This window comes from Amblyomma maculatum, chromosome 1 (assembly GCF_055883805.1).
Source record: "Amblyomma maculatum isolate TAMU_Amacu chromosome 1, ASM5588380v1, whole genome shotgun sequence".
Classification (NCBI taxonomy): Eukaryota; Metazoa; Arthropoda; class Arachnida; order Ixodida; family Ixodidae; genus Amblyomma; species Amblyomma maculatum.
The window spans coordinates 303,901,811-303,923,756 of NC_139344.1; the positions used below are offsets into that span (position 1 = coordinate 303,901,811).

At 47.3% G+C, this 21,946-nt stretch overlaps 1 protein-coding gene across 3 annotated transcripts in view; it reads left to right on the forward strand.

The window, feature by feature from the left end:
- The window catches only part of LOC146206967 (MICOS complex subunit MIC60-1-like), a 118,208-nt gene that overhangs the window by 22,348 nt on the left and 73,914 nt on the right, over nucleotides 1-21,946 (forward strand). For 2 of the 3 annotated variants that reach the window (XM_084587689.1, XM_084587836.1), the window contains exons 3-8: nucleotides 5,469-5,688; nucleotides 8,449-8,491; nucleotides 9,032-9,109; nucleotides 9,164-9,300; nucleotides 13,863-13,960; nucleotides 18,724-18,983. In XM_084587689.1, coding sequence (XP_084443815.1) covers nucleotides 5,469-5,688; nucleotides 8,449-8,491; nucleotides 9,032-9,109; nucleotides 9,164-9,300; nucleotides 13,863-13,960; nucleotides 18,724-18,983 — 836 coding nt within the window. The remainder of the gene's footprint in view (nucleotides 1-5,468; nucleotides 5,689-8,448; nucleotides 8,492-9,031; nucleotides 9,110-9,163; nucleotides 9,301-13,862; nucleotides 13,961-18,723; nucleotides 18,984-21,946) is intronic. The other variant, XM_084587756.1, reaches the window with a different exon arrangement.

Genomic DNA, 21,946 nt, shown 5'->3' on the forward strand with positions numbered 1-21,946 from the left:
TCGAGTTTTATTTCCAGGTGTTCCGCATAATTGTCCGACGGCCTTCCGCTGGCAACGGTGGACGATGTCTGGCCACGGCCACCTTCCGCCTCGTCACTACCGCCGCGACCGTGAGTGGATGGGCCCTTATTCATCTGCGTGGACTGCCCTTCCTCGTCAGTGGCTTCCGATAGCTGCTTGCGAAGAAGCATGGCATGACGCCGGACGCGACAGCGTGGCTGGCGCCGACGTCCGCGCTCCCCTTCATCACACTCTTGGTCATCGTGGTCATGACTAAGCGGCGTAAGGCTCATAACCCGGAGCTAGGGTTAGCTCCGCGATGTCCGCTTGGCAGTTCACAATCCACGGGCGGCCAAAGAAGGCACTCACGGACAACAGACTTGCCTCCACAGATCCTGCTGAGGGAGATCTTGCAGAATGCACCAACATATGCGGAATGGGGCAATTGTATCCGGCCAGAAGCTTATCTAAATTGGAGCCGAAGCGAAGCGCGTCCGCTAACATCGGCTTCGTCGTCTTCCTTCTCGATGATGTAGTTAACAGGGGATGTGCGTTCCAAGACACGATAAGGTCCGTGGTATTTCGTTTCTAGTTTGCTGGTGGCAGGAACGCATAGCCAAGCGAAGCTGTCTGCCAGGAACGTCTGAGCAGTGGTATCGCTATCATGCTGATCTTTGCGATAGCCTTGAGTGAGTGTTGGAGGTAAACGTGCGAGCTAGCTGACGGCATTCCTCGGCCTTCTGTACAATACCGGACAAAGCACTGTACTCAGAGGCATCTGGATGGTATGGCAAAATTGTGTCCAGAGTACAAGATTGTTTACGGCCGTATAAGAGAAAGAAGGGCAAAAAAACAGTTGTTGCTTGGGTGGCAGTGTTGTACGCGAATGTTACGAATGGCAGTACCTGGTCCCAGTTGGAGCTCCCTGATTCAGATGTAACATACATGGCGAGCTTGTCCCCAAGCGTATGGTTGAAACGCTCCGTGAGGCCGTTGGTTTGCGGGTGGTACGCGGTTGTAGCCCGATGTATCGATTTGCAAGACGACAGGAGCTCTTGGACTACTTCGGAAAGATAGACACAACCTCTATCACTGAGTAGCTCGTGAGGGGCGCTGTGTCGAAGAATGAAGTGGTGCAGAAGAAAATGGGCTACCTCTCGGGCTGTCGTCGCGGGAAGTGCAGCAGTCTCCGCATAACGGGTCAGGTGGTCGACGGCGGCGATGACCCATCGATTATCGGCGGCACTGCATGGTAGCGGACCATAAAGGTAGATTCCCACGCGATCAAACGGGCGAGCTGGACACGGTAAAGGCTGTAGAGGGCCAGCGGGGTGGCGAGAAATCTTGCGTTGTTGACAGGCTGTACAAGAGAGAGTGTAACGACATACGAAATTGTACATTCCCCGCCAGTAATACCTCTGACGAATTCAATCATAGGTTTTCAGGATGCCAGCATGATCGCTTTGCGGGTCAGTGTGATGGTGGGCACAAACCTCGGAGCGGAGGTGGCGCGGAATGACAAGAAGCCATTTTCTGCCGTCTGAGTTGTAGTTCCTTCGGTAGAGGAGGCCGTCCCGAATGGTAAAATGGGAGGCCTGTCGGCGGAGTGCCCGAGGATGCATAGCCGCGGAAGTAGTGCCAATGACATCTAGCAGGTTAGAAACCCAAGGATCTTGTCGTTGCTCGAAAGGCATATCCTCAATGGTGAGTGCTGACAAGGAGGCTTGAGAAGGGGATGATGAGTTAGGCGAACGCACTGGTGACCGAGAAAGAGCATCGGCGTCAGAGTGCTTGCGGCCAGAGCGGTGCACTACATGGATGTCGTATTCCTGAAGCCTGAGAGCCCAGCGCCCGAGACGGCCAGACGGATCCTTGAGAGACGCGAGCCAGCAGAGAGCGTGATGATCTGTAACTACCTCGAAGGAGTGGCCATATAAGTAAGGGCGGAACTTCGTTTTAGCCCACACGATTGCTAAGCACTCCTTTTCGGTAACGGAGTAGTTGGACTCTGCTTTGGTAAGAGCACGGCTTGCGTAGACGACAACTTATTCGGAGAAGCCAGGCTTGCGCTAGGCGAGGATGGCGCTGAGGCCGACACCACTGGCATCGGTGTGAAGTTCTGTAGGTGCAGTAGGGTCGTAATGGCGAAGGATTGGCGGTGAAGTCAGAACATTGCGCAGCGTCGCGAATTCATCATCGCAAGCTGGCGACCAAGAGGAGAGGTTAGGGGCGCCTTTCAAGAGCTGTGTAAGGGTGGCTATGATGATTGTGAAATTGCGAACAAAACGACGAAAGTATGAGCAGAGGCCCACGAAGCTTCGCAGTTGTTTCAAAGTGGTCGGTTTCGGAAAGTCAGCAACGGCGCGGAGCTTCTCAGGATCAGGCAGAACTCCATCTTTGCACACAACATGCCTGAGTATTATGAGCTGGCGGGCACCGAAGCGGCACTTTTTGAGGTTCAGTTGAAGATCGGCGCGGGTTAGGCAGGTGAAGACCTGGCGAAGTCTAGTCAGGTGGGTCGGGAAGTCGGTTGAAAAGACGATGATATCATCGAGGTAGCATAAACAGATGTTCCATTTCAGGCCACGCAGTACAGTGTCCATCATTCTTTCAAATGTGGCTGGGGCGTTACAGAGTCCGAACGGCATAACATTAAATTCGTATAGTCCGTTTGGAGTAATAATGGCGGTCTTAGCGCGATGCTCCTCTGCCATGGGCACCTGCCAATATCCAGAGCGCAAATCGAGTGAGGAAAAGAATTCTGCGCCTTGCAAGCACTCTAGGGCATTGTCAATTCGTGGGAGGGGATACACATCACGACGAGTAATTTTGTTGAGGCGGCGATAATCAACACAAAATCGTATGGAGTCATCCTTCTTAACTAGGACCACAGGAGACGACCATGGACTACAGGATTCTCTAATTACTCCGCGTTGCAGCATGTTATCGACTTGTTGGGCAATAACACTGCGCTCAGTCGGGGACACCCGATACGGCCGCTGATGGAGAGGTGGGTGAACGCCAGTGTCAATGAGGTGAGAAACGGTCGTCGTGCGGCCCAAGGAAGATTGCGGGATGTCGAAGGAAGGGCGGAATTGGTGTAGAAGGTCAAGAAGTTGCTCGCGGTGGCGCGGCTCTAGAGCGCTGTCCACAGAATGGTCAATAAAGTCCCGCTGTAGCGGATCTGAAGCCATACGAGTTGGAGTCAAGGCGTCAACTTGGCAAACAGGGAATGACATCATCAAAGGTGAACAGAAGGTCCACGGGCTCGATGCGGCCGAGGCACTCCCCTTCGATCAACATAACGGGAGATGCAAGAGGATTGGCTACCAGATGTGTGCAAGCGCCATTGTCCATGTCAAGGACTGCAAACGGCAGCGGTAAGTGGCGGTGGCGGCAGACAGCGTTAGAGGGAACAAAGACGACTGTCGAGGCGGTGGTAAAAGGGGCAGTGAGGGGAACCAGAACAGCGCTAACGGGTGGGATGGTTGTGTCATGAGCTACGAGGAGTTTGGCCGCAAAACGAGGACACGACTCATGGAGCAGGGCATCAGACGGTGCATCACTTCGTTCAATGAGCTCTACTTGAGGATTGGCGCAGTCAATGACAGCATGATGCTCGGACAGGAAATCCCAGCCGAGAATGACGTCATGAGAACATGTGGGGAGAACGATGAATTCGATGATGTACAAGGCTGCAGCAATGACGCGAGCAGTGCAGACAGCTGTCGGCTGTATACTGTGAGCGGATGCTGTAGGAAGCGATAGTCCCTCGAAAGGCGTAGTCACCTTTCGGATGGAGCGGCAGAGTTTTTGGCTGATAACTGATACAGCGGCACCGGTGTCGACGAGCGCAAGAGTATAAACACCTTCAACGATGACAGCAGTAACATTCGCGGGATTAAGACGAGGACATTGAAATTCTGTCGAATACGCAGTTCGTGCCTCGCGAACTGCGGCGGTTAGTTTTCCGGCTGAGTAGCGGGTCGTCGGTGCATTGGCGAAATGGAGCAGCGACGTAGTGATGGCGAACGACGAGGCAGGAAGTCCGGAGGATCGGGGGGTGCTGTTGGAGGACCCGATGGGACGGGGAACTGGGGGGCCAAATAAGGTGGTGCAGGCCGTGTAGCAAAGGCCATATTTATTCAGCGCCGGCAGTAGCGTGTAGTGTGTCCAGGGATGCCGCAGTGGTAACAAATAGGCCTGTTGTCTGAAGTGCGCCATTGAGATGGTGTCTGACGCAAGGAGGGAGCAAAAGCTGTTGGAGCCGAACGGATAGGGGGCGAAGCATAGACATATGCTGGCTCAGGAGGTGGACTTGAAGTAACTTCGGCATACGTGTGACGCAATACCTGAGGAGGAGCCGGCGCAAATGCTGGAGCGTAGCTCAGTGGCGGAACGCCGGGCGATGAAATTGTGGGCGTGGGGAACGGCATTGAGGGTGCAACTGGAGCTGATTGAGGAGCAGGATTAGGGACGACTTCAGATGTTGCTGGATTGCACGGCGAAGCTCCGGAACAAGGCCAGTTGGTGTCGACTCCTTAATATTTGGCTACAGGGACAGTTGTCGCGCGACCTCCTGACATACAAAAGCCTTGATGTCTTCAGAGAGGCTAGATGACTCCCTCTCCGGGGCTAGTCCAGCTAGTGATGCATGAGGCTGGCGAATCAAAACACACTCCCTGCGGAGCTCGTCGTAGCTTTGACAGAGGTTGTAGATTTCCTTGACCGTAGATTTCCTTGACACAAATCTACATGTCCTCAATGTATTTGGTGAACGTTTCACCGAGAAGCTGTAGTCGCGATCGAAGATGCTGTTCCGCGCGGAGTTTTCGGACAGCGGGGCGGCCAAAGACATCAGAAAATTTGGTCTTGAAATTCGCTCAGGTGGTAAAGTCTGACTCGTGGTTTCGAAACCACAGATTAGCGACGTCGCTCAAGTAAAAGATGACATTATCGAGCTTACGATTGTCGTCCCAGTTATTGTGACGGCTGACCCGTTCGTAAGTGGACAGCCAATCGTCGACGCCGTCATCGCTGCTTCCACTGAAGGTAGCGGGGTCCCGTTGACGAAGGGCACCTGTGCAGGTGACTGGCGGAGGTAGGTGCAAGGAAGTAGGCTCCATCATTGGGGTAGTCAATGTTCTGCTGCGAAGTTCCAGGGCGAGATGGGTACAGGGAACCTCAGATTGACCTCCACCAAGTGAAATGTGGATTTAATAGTTGATTCGAACGTCTAGCGCTGGCAGTAATTCGGGCACAGCAGGATCGGAATACCAGCCGCAGGGCACAGCTTCAGCGCGAGAGAGATGGGTGCCGGAGACCAGCGATGGTGATGGCGATGCCGCAGCGTTGTTTCTTCTTCGTCTTCTTTACATATGGGAAACATTATTTGGGCTGTGTTGTGGTTGGCACAGCTGAAGAGAGAGCTGAAACCCCACTTGTGTTGGGAAATTCTTCTCTTTTAGCAGTGGCAAGACGGTGGTGGTCGTCACAGCAGGCGTGGCTGCTGTCATAGGTGGCACATTGGCCTATGCCAAAGTGGACTCTGATTTCCGGCGCCAGCTGGAGGGCAGCATTCCTTATGGCGGCTCCCTGCTAGGCAGCATCCTGGGGCCCCCCGTTCATCCTGCTGGCAAGGATAAGGCCCCGGAGTCGAGTCCCCTGCGCAAGACCATGGAGCCCAGGGTCAGTTCTCAAAAGGGCTTATTTGCTTATTGGGCTCACTGTACAACACTAGTCTGATATATGATGTGTTCTGACATGTTCAGTTTGGCTGTACCCACCTGCCTTATTTTTCCAGTCTGCACTTGTCCTAGTTCTGTACGAGTTCTCACCCATCGTGCACTGCACAAAAAAAAAAAAGCCCCTCAGAACCCGGGCATCGCACTGAACGTGCGTATATAGGGTAATTGTGCTGGTGGTTAACATTTTGTTGGTGTGTTTGACCTTTGCTGCCCAAACAGAAAGCTATTGCCAATTATTTTTAATTCCGCACTGACTGAGTGCAGGAAGTGACACTAGCATGTACAGCGACTCTCCGATAACAAACTTGTCGCCTACGTGTGTGTGCCAATGTATACACCGCACAGTTGTAATGCATTTGGGCTGGATTTATTACTGCTTTTCCCTATACAAAACTCATGGCATCATTAGCATCTTTGCATTGATGGATGTAGTCACTGCACCTTCTGGAAAAGCTAGAAGTCCTGCATAGAGGCGCTGTCATGTCGCCTGGCGGGCAGAGACGTAGTAGACTCATAGACTGCACCTAATTATTGTCTGCTGCCCAGGGAAGCGGTGTTATGAGTGCAGCACACTTATGTTGGGCTGTAGGCCTATGCGTTTTGGCAGCTGGTGCAAGCGAAATCCAAGAAAATATCTCCACTGGGCCCGTTATATTTATTTAGTGACAATCTTGTCTGGATTTTAGCTGGGTGGGGAAAACGCTAAGCATTTTTACAGGCAAGGATTAACAAGCAATACAGTGGAAGTTGTTTCAGCCATGTCAGACAGAAAAAATATATAGTATATATGTAAACTACAACATTGAAACGACAAGTACAGTAAAATAAACTGTGTAATATGCTGTGACAACAACGTCGGTGATGGTTGCAGCATTCCGAAATAGTGGAAGAAAAGAGTATTTAAAGCATATCCAGATGAAAAAAACCAATAAATTGGGGTGTTCCTTTAATAATTTGGTGTAAGTCGTGCAGTTATTGTCGGCACACCAGCTTTGACTAAAGGCTTTACTTTGTTAATTTGAGTGAATGGCAAGCAGGCGTACTGATGGGGTGGGCAGTTCAAGTACTCATTTAAAATATGAGATTATGGTCGAAATGGTAAGATTACAGATCGAGCACTACAATATCAACTTATAATTTTAATTTGCCATTGAAAATCACATAAAAACAACTGAGGTACTGTCTTGCGGAGGAACCCTGTTACTATCATTGTAGTGCCCCACGTGACTACATCTCTGCAAAATATCGCTGATTTTCATAAGTGCACTCTATTTTGTGCTTCTAGGAGTGCTTGTCATATTTTATTATATTTTGAGCTTTCTCTAGTGCGTCCTTAAACAAAACCCGCCCCTCCTTTCGCATCATGAGAGGATGCTTTCAGCTTTTGTCACTAGATGGCACCGCAGTATTTTGAATTATGTGGATGAAGCGGTGATAGTCCACTAAAACTTTCGTCGACGAGTCGTATATTTTTGTGCCGTAACAGCCTTGACTGCGGGCACTGAAAAGGATGCTATTCTACGCTAAAATGTCTAATGCGTCTTTTTTGTCGACCACTAGTCATCACTGCATTCGCTGCTTGTGTCATCATCAGGCTACATAAAAAAAGACGCATGCACTGATTGAAAAATTCTTGGTAAAAATTTTCTACAGCATTTCTACGAAAACCACTATGGAGTCAAGCACTTTAAACAGAAAAAAAAAAAAAAAATCTGATTTCTTAATTCCAGTGTTCTGTTCCTTTAAGAAAAGCACTTTGTGAATAGTGTTACATGTTATGAAATCAATGTTTATTCGAGCTAAGATTGTTAGTGACTCAGACCCCTAGATAGTGCTGACATTGTTACTTCTGAAAGTGTTATGCCGCTAGTACAGTAATCAAAAGGTAAGATGTTCTTTTTGTGATTGATTCTTGTTAATAGTGCATTTCAAAGTTAATAGATATTTGCTATGCTTCACACCATGCAGAAACATTTTGCAACATGCTATTAAGTAGTTGTTCATCTGATTCCTTACTTCAGTGTAAATCATTAGCCTAAAGTAATTTTCACAATTATGTTAGTGACAATATCATTAATAATTGCTCGTCTACTGTGCCTGAGGACGCAAGATCAAATCCTGGCCTCGGTGGCCGTTTTTCAGTGGAGGCGAAAAGCAAGGCGCCTGTGTTCTGTGCGATGTCAGTGCACATTAAAGAGCCCCAGGTGGTCGGACTTTTCCTCCACTACGGCGTCTCTCATAGCCGCTTTAGGATGTTAAACCCCACAAACTAACCATTAATATAAACTACACAAGCCCAAGAACAGAGCCCTGAGGGACACCAGTGTGAACTGTAAGCATATCAGAATTATGATTGTTAAAATTGCTCTCTCTTTGAAAGGTAGGCTGAAATCTATTTTACTGTTATGAAAAATTGTCTAACTTATAAATGAATTTTCCGTGAGTGACCCTGTCGGAAGCTTTCGAAAAATGCCTAAATACTGCATCAGTCTAAGTTTCATTGTTAATTGATGAGGCAAAGTCATGTATAGTTTCGACTAGTTGCATGCAAGGTGCCCCCTTCTGAACCCATGTTGCTGCTATTTAGTAAAAAAATTTGTTAGGGAAGTTTGATCTGTGAATATCTGAGATTAAAACTTGTCATACTTAGATGTCCACCCCCAAACTGGGCATCCTGAGCTAATGCATTGTTCTTTTGCAGGTGCCTGCTTTGCCGCCACCACCAATTGTTCCACCCGTCAAAGGTTCCTCTTTTGCACATGTTTTCAGTGCAGTGTAGTCCCAGTCCAGCTTCTATTCTTTCCCTTCTTATAGTAAAGTGCGTCTGGCAAAATGAAATTACATTTTTTTTTTTTTGGAAAACAAAATAAATGGCTTTACCACTGTGCTTTGCAGCCGTCAGGAGAAGCCAACTTTACGTAGAAAGAAAAGTAATTATAGCTGTCAACAACAGTCCGTTGAGAAAGAGTGAGAAACAGGGAAGAAACGGCTGAAAATCCCTGTGCAGCATGAACTAGTGTGAGGATTTACAGCACTTGAAGATGCATGCAATGCTTTGGCTTTCACATGAAATCAAGCTTTGTTGTATCTGTAGCCTGCTTGTCATCACGCTTGAGAGGTGTTAACAACATAAGTAGTCATTTACGACTTGAGGTCATCACCAACAACTGATATGGTTGCTGGTCGAAAAGACTATGTATGGTGAAGCCTATTCACAATCAGGCCCCCATTGTCTAAAGCGTCATTGGATGTCCCTTTGTCCACACACACATTTTGGATTTCAGAGAAGACTTGGGATCTGGAAGCTGAGGCCCAGAAGCAGCTGCGTGACATGAAGGAACAAAGTGAACGTCTCAACTTTGGTGAGGATACAGTTCAATCCTAGGGCATGCACACCAGCCTTGCCTCATTTCCAGCCCTGGAGCAGTCACTCCGTGAAGCTCAGGCGGAGCTGGAAAAGCACACCAAAGATGCCTTGGTGGCCCAGCTGGAAGCCAAGGAAGCTGCCCAAAGTTACGCCCGCAAGTTGTACAGAGCCATTGATGAAGCCAAGGTGCATTCTGCTTCCTGTTTTTTGGTGGCATAATTTTGCTGAGTTGGAGCAACTCGCTGTAGAAGAATGCGGCAAGATTTTTCACCTGTTAATGTCAAGCAACTTGTATAGATTCACTTTCATCCAAGACAGGATGGTGCTGGTTGGAGGTTTCTTGCAGGCCATGCTTTTCACGCTATGCACACTATTGCGCAGCCTTGTGCAGGGACTGGGTGAGCATTTCCGCCATGTTGAAATGTTTGAGGAGCGAGCACATCATATTGGCACAGGCAACCTCTTTTGGAAATGGATGACAACCACGTTAAAGGGCAACGGCTAAAACAAATGGTCTTCCAGGTAAAAGAAGAAAAGGAAATGACTTTTTTTAACCTGCCTTTTTTCTTCCTTTCTTGGTTTTAATTTTCTCCCTCAGGCTTTCTTGATTGCTTCTGTCATGAATTTCACTGCCCTCGCTTGTTAGTCCCCACTGATTCTAGGTGCCAGTTTTGCCTTCTTTAGGTCATGATTGGATACAGTAGGTGTGTTGTTCCCAACTTTTGCTTATGTGCTTCCACGATGCCACTTGTGGTGTCGTGCTCATTCCTTTGCCTTGTAGCACAGTTTGTTCTTCTAAATCAAATATTGAATGTCGGATCAATGAAAAATTGTTCAAAATTAAGATAGAATTGCACGAAAGTATATACTCTGCTTGAAAATGCAGTATAAATTTTCTGCAGGATTTCGTACACCAATTTTTTGTTTAGGAGGGACCTGCACGAAACCCAGTGGAGCTGCTATAATGCTCCTGTATACAGCAAATTCTTGTGAATTCGGCCTTCAAGGGACCCGAATTACCAAATGAGCACGTTTGCATCACAGTATCTGATCAACATTATGGTGCTCTGCATTTGAAAATGACAAATTACGTTTTGAGGATGCTTCATTGCATAGTCCACACAGTCAAGCAGTGTGATGAATGTGGTTTGGTATATTCCATAATTTTCTAATGTTGTTTCAAACGTAAAAAAATATATATGTGATTCGTATTTGAAATTTCGATGCCATGCAAGGCAGCTAGCACAGATTGAATTAATTTTTTGTGCTGAGGAGAATCTTTTGAGCTCACCATGCACAATTTGTGTGAATGATTTGCATAAAACAGAATCATGTCAGGTGCCAGTAATGACCTAATGCACTCAACCAGAGATATTCAGAAGCTAAAAAACATATGTTTCATTGCTCCAAATTTAAAAATTGTTCCAAAAGTGAACGCTTAGTAGCAGCATTGTTGGGTGCCTACTTGAGTCATTCATGCCTGCTCCAAACTTTGGGGGACCATTCTCTTCAAACAGGCTCTGAATTCGTATGACTTGGTCTCTCACGTTAATACAGTAGAATCTCGGTGATACGAATCTCACTGGGTCGCGGAAAAATTCATATCATTCAAACATTTGTATCATCAAAACGAACGAAAATAAGTATGCAGAAGTATAGGAAAGGCAGTCGCGCATATCTGTTTACGTCTGAGAAGGTTTATTACGGTCGTGCGGTGCACACAGCGTAACAGGCGATCGCGACATCAGCGACGCGCGGGCTGCGTGCCTCCGCGGACTTTTCGCGGCGCGTACAGCATGACAAGAGATGGCGATGTGCTAGCCACGCGGCGCAGCAGACTGCTCGCGATGCATATTTCGTGACTAGCGGTCGCGAAGTCTACGATGTGCGACCCGTGCGCGCCCTCTGCTGCGTGTGACCCGTGCGCACCCGCTGCCGCATGCGCCGCCGACTACTACTCACGGCCGCGTGCCACTGCAAACCTTTTGCTGCGTGGAAAACGATCGCGATACCGCTGATGCACGGTCCGCCCGCTTCCGCATATTTCTCGCGGCACGTACAGCATGACTGGAGATGGCAACATGCGGGCCACATGGCACTGCAAACTGCTCGCGGATCACGATCGCGGAGCCAGTGATGTCCGGTCCGTGCGCACCCACCGCGTACGCCGCCGCCAGCTGCGAAGGCTGCGACGTCTGCGGTTTGTGGGCCACGCGCCGCTGAAAGCTTTTCACGCCATGAGTCCGACAGAAAATCGCGACGTTGGCGAGGTGTGGACCACGCGTCGCCACAAACTGCTCGTGATGCGTACATACAGCGTGGCTGGCGATAGCGGAGTCATCGATGTGTGAGCAGTGCGTAGTGCTCAAGGTTGTGGTCGCAGTTTGTGCGTTCGTATCATCCTTAGTAGCGCAGGAGAGTGCCGGACCATCCGAAATTTTGCACATTGTACACAATGCACTCTGGCTGGGGAATTTTGCGAATTCGTATCAGTCGGATTCGTATCACCAAGATTTTACTGCAGTAGGTTAAGCAAGGATCCGCTGTCTCTGTTTTATTCTCGAAACTTTTGCTTTCCAAATGCAGGACACTGTAAGTAGCTTGTAACAGATGCCAGGCTTTGTAAGCCTAAATTCAGGCTGCCTCGCCACGGTAGTGCTGTGGTTAAGGCTCCCGACTATTGTACCGGAATACCTGGGTTCAAACCAGACTGCTGGCGGCTGCATTTCGATGGAAGCGAATCAGAGTGGCGTCTGTGTGCTTTGCAGTGTCAGTGCATGTTAAAGAACCACAGGTGGTCGAAATTTTCCAAGTCCTCCACTACAGTGTCTCTCGTAGCCTGAGTCGCTTTGTGACATTAAACCGTACAAACCAAACCAATGCTGCAACCAATTGGGATTGTTTTAATCCAAACATTCCAGCACTTCCTGACCGATTTTTCAGGCTCCAATAATTCGGACTTGCACGATATTTCGGACTTTATTCAGGAACCGTCACACGGCCCATAGGAGCGTGTACATTTTCACGACCGATATTTCGGACCCTGTGATGTCCAAAAGTTTGCTTTTTCGGACCAAATTTGGCGCAAGCAATACTGTAGAGATTGTTTTAGCCGAAGGCTCTTTTTTTTTTGGGCCCATTATCACAAACAACCAGTTTTGTGCGGCCGTAAAAGCTAGGCGAAGTAGGACGCACTAGCTTGGCTCTTTGTTCGTCACCATGTGAGGCCGTAGTGAACCGGTAGCCTACAAAGAGCGTACAATTGGATTGAAAATGGAACGTGAGCACCATCCGCCGCGGCTCGCTTCGACGCCACCCGTGGGGAAAGGGGGTCCAATGCATTCATGATTCGTGAGGGCTCTCGTTCTGCTCGCTTTTTTCCCGCGAGTTCCATCTTACGTTCTTGGCTATCATTGTTAACCATGGAAACTGAATGTTATTGTTTCACGCGATGCGTGCAATTGTTCGTGGCGCAATCAACTGCGTCGCAGTACGTACGACAAGTAGCATGACGAAAGCATGACTGTCCAAATATTCTAACTGGAGGGAGCGGCTACAGCTTAGCATGATCTGCTTCCGCGGGGCACCGCTGTGCATGCGTTGACTGCACGGGTGCTGCTCTGTTTGCTCCACTGTATTGCTCCAAACCGAGTGCTTCCATGTTCTGCCATGAAATAAATGTGATCTGATGCAATTTGATTAACATGGTGCAGTGGCATGCAGTGGGCTCCGTGTGCACACTGTAGGGACAACAGTGGCAGTTATAATACACCTTGCGCTGCACTTAATAATACTTTCATAAATTAGAAAAGCATAGAGCATAACAAATTGGAGGGAAATAACTATGAAAAAATGTTTTGTGTACTTGACATGGCACCAAGCCTTTTGAATTGCTGGTGGTGAGGTGCGAAGCAGTTGTGGCGGGTACCTCGAGCCGTTAGGAAAGTTGTCCAACAACTCTAGTGGTTCAGCTGTGGAAACAAGCAGGTGCTTCACCATCACGCCTCTTTGCTAGTACCAAGCATGTGAAGCCTAAGTCAGACAATAGCATTTGTGAAGCGTAAGGGGGTGACACCACAAAGGCGCAATTCACTAGACATATTCTCAAGAGGGTTGCCATACAGGGTCTGTTGCCAATGTGTTTAAGGAAAGGTGAAACGGGAGCCACTGGCTATGAATCAAAAAGAGGAGGAAAAGGAGTGCCATCTTGAAGGTACTACTAACCAGTGCCCTGGAATTTTTCAGCATAGGCAAAGGATCAAGAAAGGATGTGCACAAGGAAAGCGGAAATGTGCTGGTCATTGATGTTTGTCAAATCCAAAAACTAGTGGTGGTGCTTGAGCACATCAAAGTGATAGACTCCATGTTTCAATCTGTCATGTCAAAATAGTCAGACTTAGTTCAGTTATACCATGTAGAAGCAAGCATTTGGTTTGCTGCTGGTCTTTTACAAATTGTGTTATTTTAAATATCTGTACATGTTTTGGGTGTTTTTAGTCTTGTCTTGTTAGAGATGCAGGTGTAGCCAGCAAAGCATTAAATGTTGAGTAGAAAGGCATCAAATTGGGTATTTTTGTATGTTAGAAGCAAAAAACTTGCAATTATTTAAAGCATTTGACCCTAGAAACATGCTGCAAAACATGATTTGAATATCAGTGTATTTGACTTGCTAGACCTCTAGATGCAAGTGAGCCTGCAGCAGTGGATATGGGACCATGCTTCAAGGCACTTGCTGCCCTGTTTTCCAGGATAGTGAAGACCAGTACATGTGGGACGAAGCTCTCCAAGCCAAAGAAGCCAAGTTGGCTGCCACGCAGAAAGCTGCTGTGAAAAGTCAACAGGCATGGTGAGAGTATGTGCATGGTAATCATAGGGACTGTGCATTCCAAATGCAGGACACCTAAGTGGCTCATAACAGATGCCAGGCTTTGTAAGCCTAAATTCCAGCTGCCCCGCCATGGTGGTGCAGTGGTTAAGACGCCCGGCTGTTGTACCGGAGTACCCGGCTTTGAACCCAACCATCGGCGGCTGCGTTTTGGTGGAGGCGCAACGGAGTGGCGTCCGTGTGCTGTGATGTCAGTGCACATCGCAGATGGTCGAAATTTCCCGAGTCCTCCACTACAGTGTCTCTCATAGTCTGAGTCGCTTTGGGACGTTAAGCCCTACAGACCAAACCAAACCTAAATTTGTGTCATGTTTTCTCGCATAATAAACCCACCTTTTTTTCCAAGAAAAATGAATATCGGATTGGGAGAGGGTTCATTACATGGTGGGAAGCTCATTCATCCATCATGACACTGGTTTTTAGCATCCTTTGCTTCCCAGCCACTGCCTGCACTCTGCCACCATGAGTCATCCTTTCCCCCACTGCAGGAGCTAATGTCATTATTGCATCTTTTATTAGTTAACCTCAATTCTCAGCAACCAAAGGGGGGGTTGGTTTTATTACGCACGCAAGATACAGTGATCTGTGAATTTCTTTAGTTGTTCTCGAACTGCATTCGAACCCTGTTATGAGAGGCACGGATATAACAAATAGTCTATATTTTTTTGAGTACATCTTGTATGAAAGGATCTTAGAAGGCCAAGTCCGTGCTTGCTTGAGAAAGACAGCAAGTGGTATTTATTGGCTTCTAAACTGCCTTCCTCCTACATAGACTGCTTTCAGCAGCGGAAATTTACCTCGTTAGCCAATCTGGGAATGCCCTTTTTATGCTGCTGATATCATCTGCTTGGTTATTCTGAGTTTTAAGGCGTCTTTCTTGTCCCTTGAGTTGTGTCACCATTGTGTGTCCGCACGAAACATTTTTGGTGATATTGCCTCACTTGTTTGCTTTATAAATGCAAGAGGTGCAGTGGGCTTAATAAAAAGCTGCAAAGGCTGTAAAGGAAATCACAAAGGTAAAAAACTGCTTTTCAGCTCTGCTTGTCTCCTGAGATCAGATGCTAATGAGCGTTTAGAACAGTGTGTATAGCCTAATTTATTAGCCACGTGCCCTTGAAACAGGAAAATATATATATATGCACTCTCCTCTGGAGGTTTTGCTTTTTCCTGAAGATATCGTTTACCTTGCTCATTTTGTTTAAAAGTTATTCCTGATCAAAGTTAGCGTCTTTTGTAGAATACCCAGCAGAAAATGTTAAACTGTTCAGCTTTTAGCAGTGCTGAGATTTTGCTGTCAGTGGATAAGCATTGCCTTTGCTCCATGACTCTCGGTCGGGTTGATTTCAGCCACTTTTTTTGTGGTTTGCATGAAGGGCTCTCCATGAAATATTTTAAGCACGATTGAAATGCTGCATGGCATGTTTTTTCTGGCGAATATAACTTAAAATTTTAAGCTCTCGTTCTTTTATTCAATTGGTAACAATTACCAATTAGAGAATGCACAAAATGCAAGAAATAATGGAATAACAGACTCAGAGCCACGTACGATGAATGTAGTAGGTAGCGCCATCTACAAAAATGTCACAGTTGAGAAAAATGACGAGGTTGGCGCTAGGGTATTAATGTATGATGTCACACGCTGCCATCGGGCAATGTGGCCTCCTCCAAACCGGTTCCCCTGCTGCTTCCACATGCATCTTCTAGGCCCACCTCCCTTCGCAAGGTGTTTCAGGTTCATGCCCACAAAATATATCTGTCTAGGAGCACAGTTATACCCTATTGATTGGACCAGGTTGGAAAATGGGGTTTTTCATCTTGAAATGCTGTGAGCAATTTTGGTGCACGCTGTTATCCATACCCGCGTCATGCACTAATGCTACGTACCTAATACTGCCCAGCTATAGCCACGCTGTTGGCATGCTTGGGCACAACGATGGAGACGACAATGTTTGCTGCACACCGTGTTGCAGTTTTACAGGAGGCGTGATAGCTGACCTGTTCGTTCTGGCGAAATGTTTTTCCTCTGTGCAAACGCTCACGTGGTATACACACCGTTGCTATGGGGATGGCTTTGTTTATGATTCTCCAAGAAACGCAGAACCATTAGAGTTAATGTAAAGTAAGGCAGTTGTCACCTGGCTGTCTCAACGCCCATTTTTATATTTTAACCTTGTTTTGAAGCACCTCAAGTTGCTGTGTTCTGAGACCATGATAGCAAGGCGCGAGAATACAAAAAACCTGAATCTTTTTGCCCACATACAGCAAAACCGCTGTACTGTATTTGTGTGGAAAAATTTATAAAAAAAAAAATTGGCACATGCCAGATCTGACAGAATGCGATCTGATCGATGCATCTAATCAATTTTCAGGCAAAAAGTTATTTCGTAAGCTTGGACACTCTTACATAGAGTGGCTCCCCTAATTATTCTGCGAATATGTACGATAAATGCCACATCTGAAAATTATTTGCTACAAACGCATGAAGGGCGGGCTCAACACATATGCTTCTTACGTATGCGTGCCCTGTCAAGTGAACACAACAATACAGTCTGGCTCCAAGCTAGTAATGAACAGTATTCCACCAATATATTGGTTCAGAAAGCGGGTGCATTATCACGGGAAGCTGTAGCAGGGCAGTACAGCTTCTTGCATAGCGTGCTACTTTTCACATCGGGCTTCACTGTCGAATGAAATGCTGCAGGAGAGAAATGTTTCTAGATTAGGTTATTACAAATTTGTTCTAATTGTCTGAAAACAGTCCTTCGCTTGCACACGCATGCGTGCGTGTGCGAACGAGTGATAAAATGAAGAGGTGAAGGATCCAATTGGAAGTTCCTGACCCCCTTCTGACCTTTCTTCTGGTCCCCTCTCCCCATTTTCAGTGCCGCCGCATGTATGGCTTTTTCTGAAGTGAACAAGGTGCTTAGCCTCTTGGTAGATTTCATGCCTCGGTCACAATATCGATTCTTTTCAAAGGGAAAAAGAAATTTGCATACACCCACTTCTCTGCACTTTGTAACTTACCAACTCTAGTTTCCAAGGTTGGACAAGCACGGAGTTCAGCTCATTATACCTGCATTATCATGTATGTAATAATGTTTGATAAAACAACTACCATATAAATGTGTATAAGGATTGCACTTTTTTTCCAGATTCGAGGGCCGAAATTTTTGGAATGTGGCCCATACACGCGACATACGAAAAAAAAAAATTTTTTTCAAGTAAAAACAGATTAATCAGAGCATGTGCGGCATTTATTTACCATTCAGGCGTCACTTGCGGAGTGTTCCGACTCCGAGCTGGTGCTGTGCTCTCGTTCACCCCACAAATCGTTGTCTTCAGTCCTGTCTAAACTGTTTGAAATCCTGGTCACTTTGAAACTGTGGGATACAATGTCCGTTGACATGGGGTTCCACGCGGAAAGAATCCAGCCAATCACAGTTGTGGTGTCCTCTTAATCCACCCAGGCAACGTCTCACTGTGATTGCCGTTTGCCATCCATTCTGAGTACTGCCTATTCAAGTTTAAATGTCTGATTGACGTCCAGGGGTTGCAGCATGCCGTTGAGGCCGCCCTGAATAACGGCCATGTCTGCGCAGGTGTTCTTTAACCCTATCCGTCAGGAAGCTGTCCAAGACGAGGGGCGATTGTTTGACCAATATGGTGCCAATTCTGTCAAGCGCATTTTATGCTGTTAAGCTTTTGTTCTGCACTTTCGTTGCATTCTAGCTCGGGATATACACCTTTTGTGTTCTTCAATGCATTCTTCTGGTTGCATCATCTTTGGACGCACTTCTCGTGCACGTAAAATTTTCTGCCTTGCTGTGTTCGATGGCAAACTCCACTACTCTCAGTTTAAGTAGCTACCAATATGCTTGCATATCGGGCTAGAATGGCAACGCTTGACGGTAATTCACGAAAAATAAAGCTGAGAGCACACGAGCCGCAACTATGGCATGTGACTACGCCAGCCAAACTACCACTATGCACGTGCCTTTGACTCGCAAAAGAAAGCCGGGGTGGCTGGCGATACTGATATGGATTACGAAAGCTCACGGCAGGGGAAAGTATGATAATGATGATGACCTGCTACTTTGGGCACCCATCTGGAAGCTCCTGTGTGCATGCCTATTCCCGTGTGGGTCGTGGAATGTTTGGGTGCAGCCCCTTTTTTTTTTTTTTTTTTTCTAAATATTTGCTTCGGGAAATAGCGTGTGTGGCCCTTACATGTGCCTATACGGTAATTTTTTGTTGAGCACCACAGCTGGCAGTTTACACTCCAGTCCAGGAGTGTTCCGGCTCCTACTATAATTACTATGGCTTCAGCAATAGTGCATTTTAGCATAGGGTGACCCTATCAGTTAGGGGGATAGCAGATGGCCAATGTGCATGCGTGCTATGATGAAAGAGGAAAAGATGTGTCTTTCATTCTGCATATGGAGGCGCTGAAACTTGCAGAAATATGTGCATGAGACACAAACAGATGCATGGTATCGGTACTTTCCACTTTTTGGCTTTTTTTTTTGCACTATGCAATTATGTTGCCCAAGCTTCTACCGTTATCACCAATGACAAACAGAGCAGACCTTTTTTATTCATGTTCAGGCACGGGTAGCAATCGCAGGAGGCCCTTCACACTTTGAACGCCTTGAGGCACTTAATTCCTCAATTATGGATCGCCAGTTGTTGAACTACTTCCCATTTAAATTTGGTGGTTTTGGCAGGAAGTGCTTGGAGAAGCTCCAGAGTGCCATCAGGAAGGGCCAGGCAGACAAAGAGACCCACAGCAACTTGGCTCTCAGTCCAGCCGAGCACTTTGCCAAGCAGGCCAGGGAGCAACTGCGAAATGCCGAGTCTGAATCGCGCTTGGCCAAGGAAGCGGCCCGGACAGCCAGTGACTACAGGGACGCCGTGGAGCGAGCTCAGCTCCATTTCAAGAAGGAGATTGAGGCTCTGCTCCCCGAGACAAAATTCACTGCGCCAGGTGAGTATGGACCACACTGATTTTTCAATGTATTTACTTTTCCTTCCTCGAAACCGGTGCCGGACTTGCGTGCCGCTCCTCAGCTAAACTGACGCTGGATTGAGGCTATATTATTTGCCTAGCAGCTTCCGTTTCCAGGACAACATCGCTTTTAGCGTGATCGCTCCGACTGCCCGTTCTTGTGTGTGTTTGCCGTGCGTTTCACGTGCATTGTTAAGCATAGCGAGTAGGCCTAGCCATGGTGGTGCTGATCTGAGAACTACATTCTGTCGCTACTGTGGCTTGCATTTAATTGAATTGGCTGGAGTTCTTCAAGAAGCTGTTTCCAGATTTTATAAGGAGCTTTTTTTATTTTTATATTTATGCGTGCAGTGCGGCAGCAATAAGGCATTCAACAGAGTCGGTGTTGTGATCCAGTGGTTGGTGGTGGTGTGCCTCGACAGTGGGAAAACCTACTTTGTCGATTTGTTGGAGCTTAGTATGTTCGCCGATGTGTGGAAGTCGATGGCACCCACAGCGCTGTTCAATTGCTTCCGTCACACGGAATTTGTGCTGAATGACGAGTTGGCTGCCTTGGACGAGGAGAGCGTCGTCGAGCAGCTCATTGACAACCTTCGCACTGCAGGTGTCGAAATTACATCGACCGTCGCGTTTTCAGAGTTCACAGACGTGGACCACGAGTTAAACTGTGCGCTGGGCTCACAGATGCAGAAATTATTTGCCAAGTGCTTGCGGAGTCTGAGAGCGACGACGGTGATGACTCACCTGCAGCAGCGCAGCCAACACAAGCTGAACTGGTTCAAGCAGTCGCAACCATTTCGTCGGCTTACGGTGGCACTACGACTCTCACTGAAATTCAGGCGGACCTGTTTGCACGGAAGCGGAGCGTGGTGCAGAAAAGCATTCATGACTTTTTCCGGCCTCAAAGTCAATAATACGCAATAAATAGAGCTTTTTTGGTGCACATTTGTTTTTTTTTGGACTGCCCGATTTTTAGAAAAATTTAGCGGTCGGTTGAGAGTGCGAAAAATTGGTCGTCAGTGTCAAGTCGGCATCCTTGACGCGCTATGGCTTTGACAGTTCATGGCTCTGCCATCTCAGCACCATCGTCTGCACCCACCAAGCAATATCCGGCCAATTAAGCATCAATGACACTGGGTCACAAATCCATTTGTGACTACCCATCGTTGTAGGGTTTATATCGATGCTAGCTCAGTCTAAGAGGGCGTTCCCACAGCGTCAATGAGATGGCGGCACCTGGTCTCTCAATAAGAAACATTGAATGATATCCATGTCCAGGAAGAGTTTGACCACTGCATGGGGTGCGGTAGGAGCTTCATGTTTTCCTTTATCCCAGTGACGCCATCCATATGTTGATGCACAAAGGACGGTTTCCAACAGCACTTGTGTCTCCTTTAAAGTTTATGACTGCAGCATCTATTTCATTTCCATTGTGCACATCCTGCACAACTGGCCATCCTTGGAATGATGGCGAGCAGCCACCCATTACAAGTCCAATAGGCATGCAAAGACCTTGGCGGACTGGGCACCAACAAACCGACGCATCTTCAACATGAGTTTGTTTGCACATCTTGTACTCGTTTTTGGACAGACCGTATTTCTTGACCAAGTCTCTAGCTCATTGACCAAGTTCATTAAGAATAGGTTGCGACGTCGACAGCCTTTCCAAAGCACAGTCTGCCAGATGGCAGCCCTCGCAATCTTGTGATGGAAGCGTTGGATTGTTCGCAAAACTGTAAAGATGCAGCGACGAGAGCAGCGCGAACAGAGAGCGGAACAAATCTGCAAAGGAGCAATGCGTCACATAAGGTGGAGCACTGATTGTGACAATGCCAAAGCGTGCAGTAGGCCTGCAGAGTTCTGGAGATGGGCTGGAAACAGAGTTGCGTGACAGCGGTTGCATGTGAGATGCCATTGTCGTAATACATATTTTGACCCTCGTTGGTTATGACTGCGGCTGTTAGAAGTGCGCTCGACTGTATGAGCATCACGAAATAAACACAGCGCGAAGAAACAGGACACAGGAAGAAGACACATACAAGGCACATAAGTGTTGTATGCGTCTTCTTCCTGTGTCCTGTTTCTTCACGCTGTGTTTATTTCGTGATAGTTATGAACCAACTAGCCCAGACCAAGATCCTAATTGAATGTATAAGCAATTGGCTATATTGAACTCTTCCTGAATATTTTTGCCAAAGTGTGTTTTTAACTTCCAATAGCGAGCTAGGTTGGGCATAAAACAGATAAAGCCAACTTTGCGACACTAAACCACTAGTGCTCTGTGGTGCAGCAAGCCAGCTTTTAGTTATAGCAGCAGGTCATAGCAGTGAGCACAAAGGCTCATTTGCAGACTGTTGGAGGCAAGCAATGTGGTCAAGTTGCAGTTCTTTGTGCCTAAATAAACTCGTGTGATCGAGCAAGATGGCATTTTTCACGAAATTTTATATTACTGATATAACCATCTATTTTTTATTTGTTCGTTATAATGAGGTTTCACTGTATTCAAGAAAATATCAAAAGGGAAAAAATGATATCTTGGGCAGAAATGAAAGCTCCTGCAAATAGCCAGATGCAAACTTGGGGCAGAAGTGGATTTAAATTCATAACTACCATATTCACGAACACGCCTTCACTCGATTCGCTCTTCCAGCGGCGGAGAAAACTTGAGTTTTGTTGGAATTTCGAGTCAGCAATGACGCCACCTTGGCCGCTCCTCGACTGTCACTCCACTTGTAAACATGGCAGACATCGCATCACTCGCTCGCTGTGTGGACTTCGTTCTACCGGTATACCAAACTTTTCACAAAAGCGGATATGACAAGGATGCACCGAACCTTTCTCTAAAGCATCGGCTGAGAGAGACCTGGGGCATCTGGCACGTTATCTGGCTGCCGCGGCTAGCCTTCTGCTGTCCCGGCTGCTCACGCTGAGCTTGGATAAAT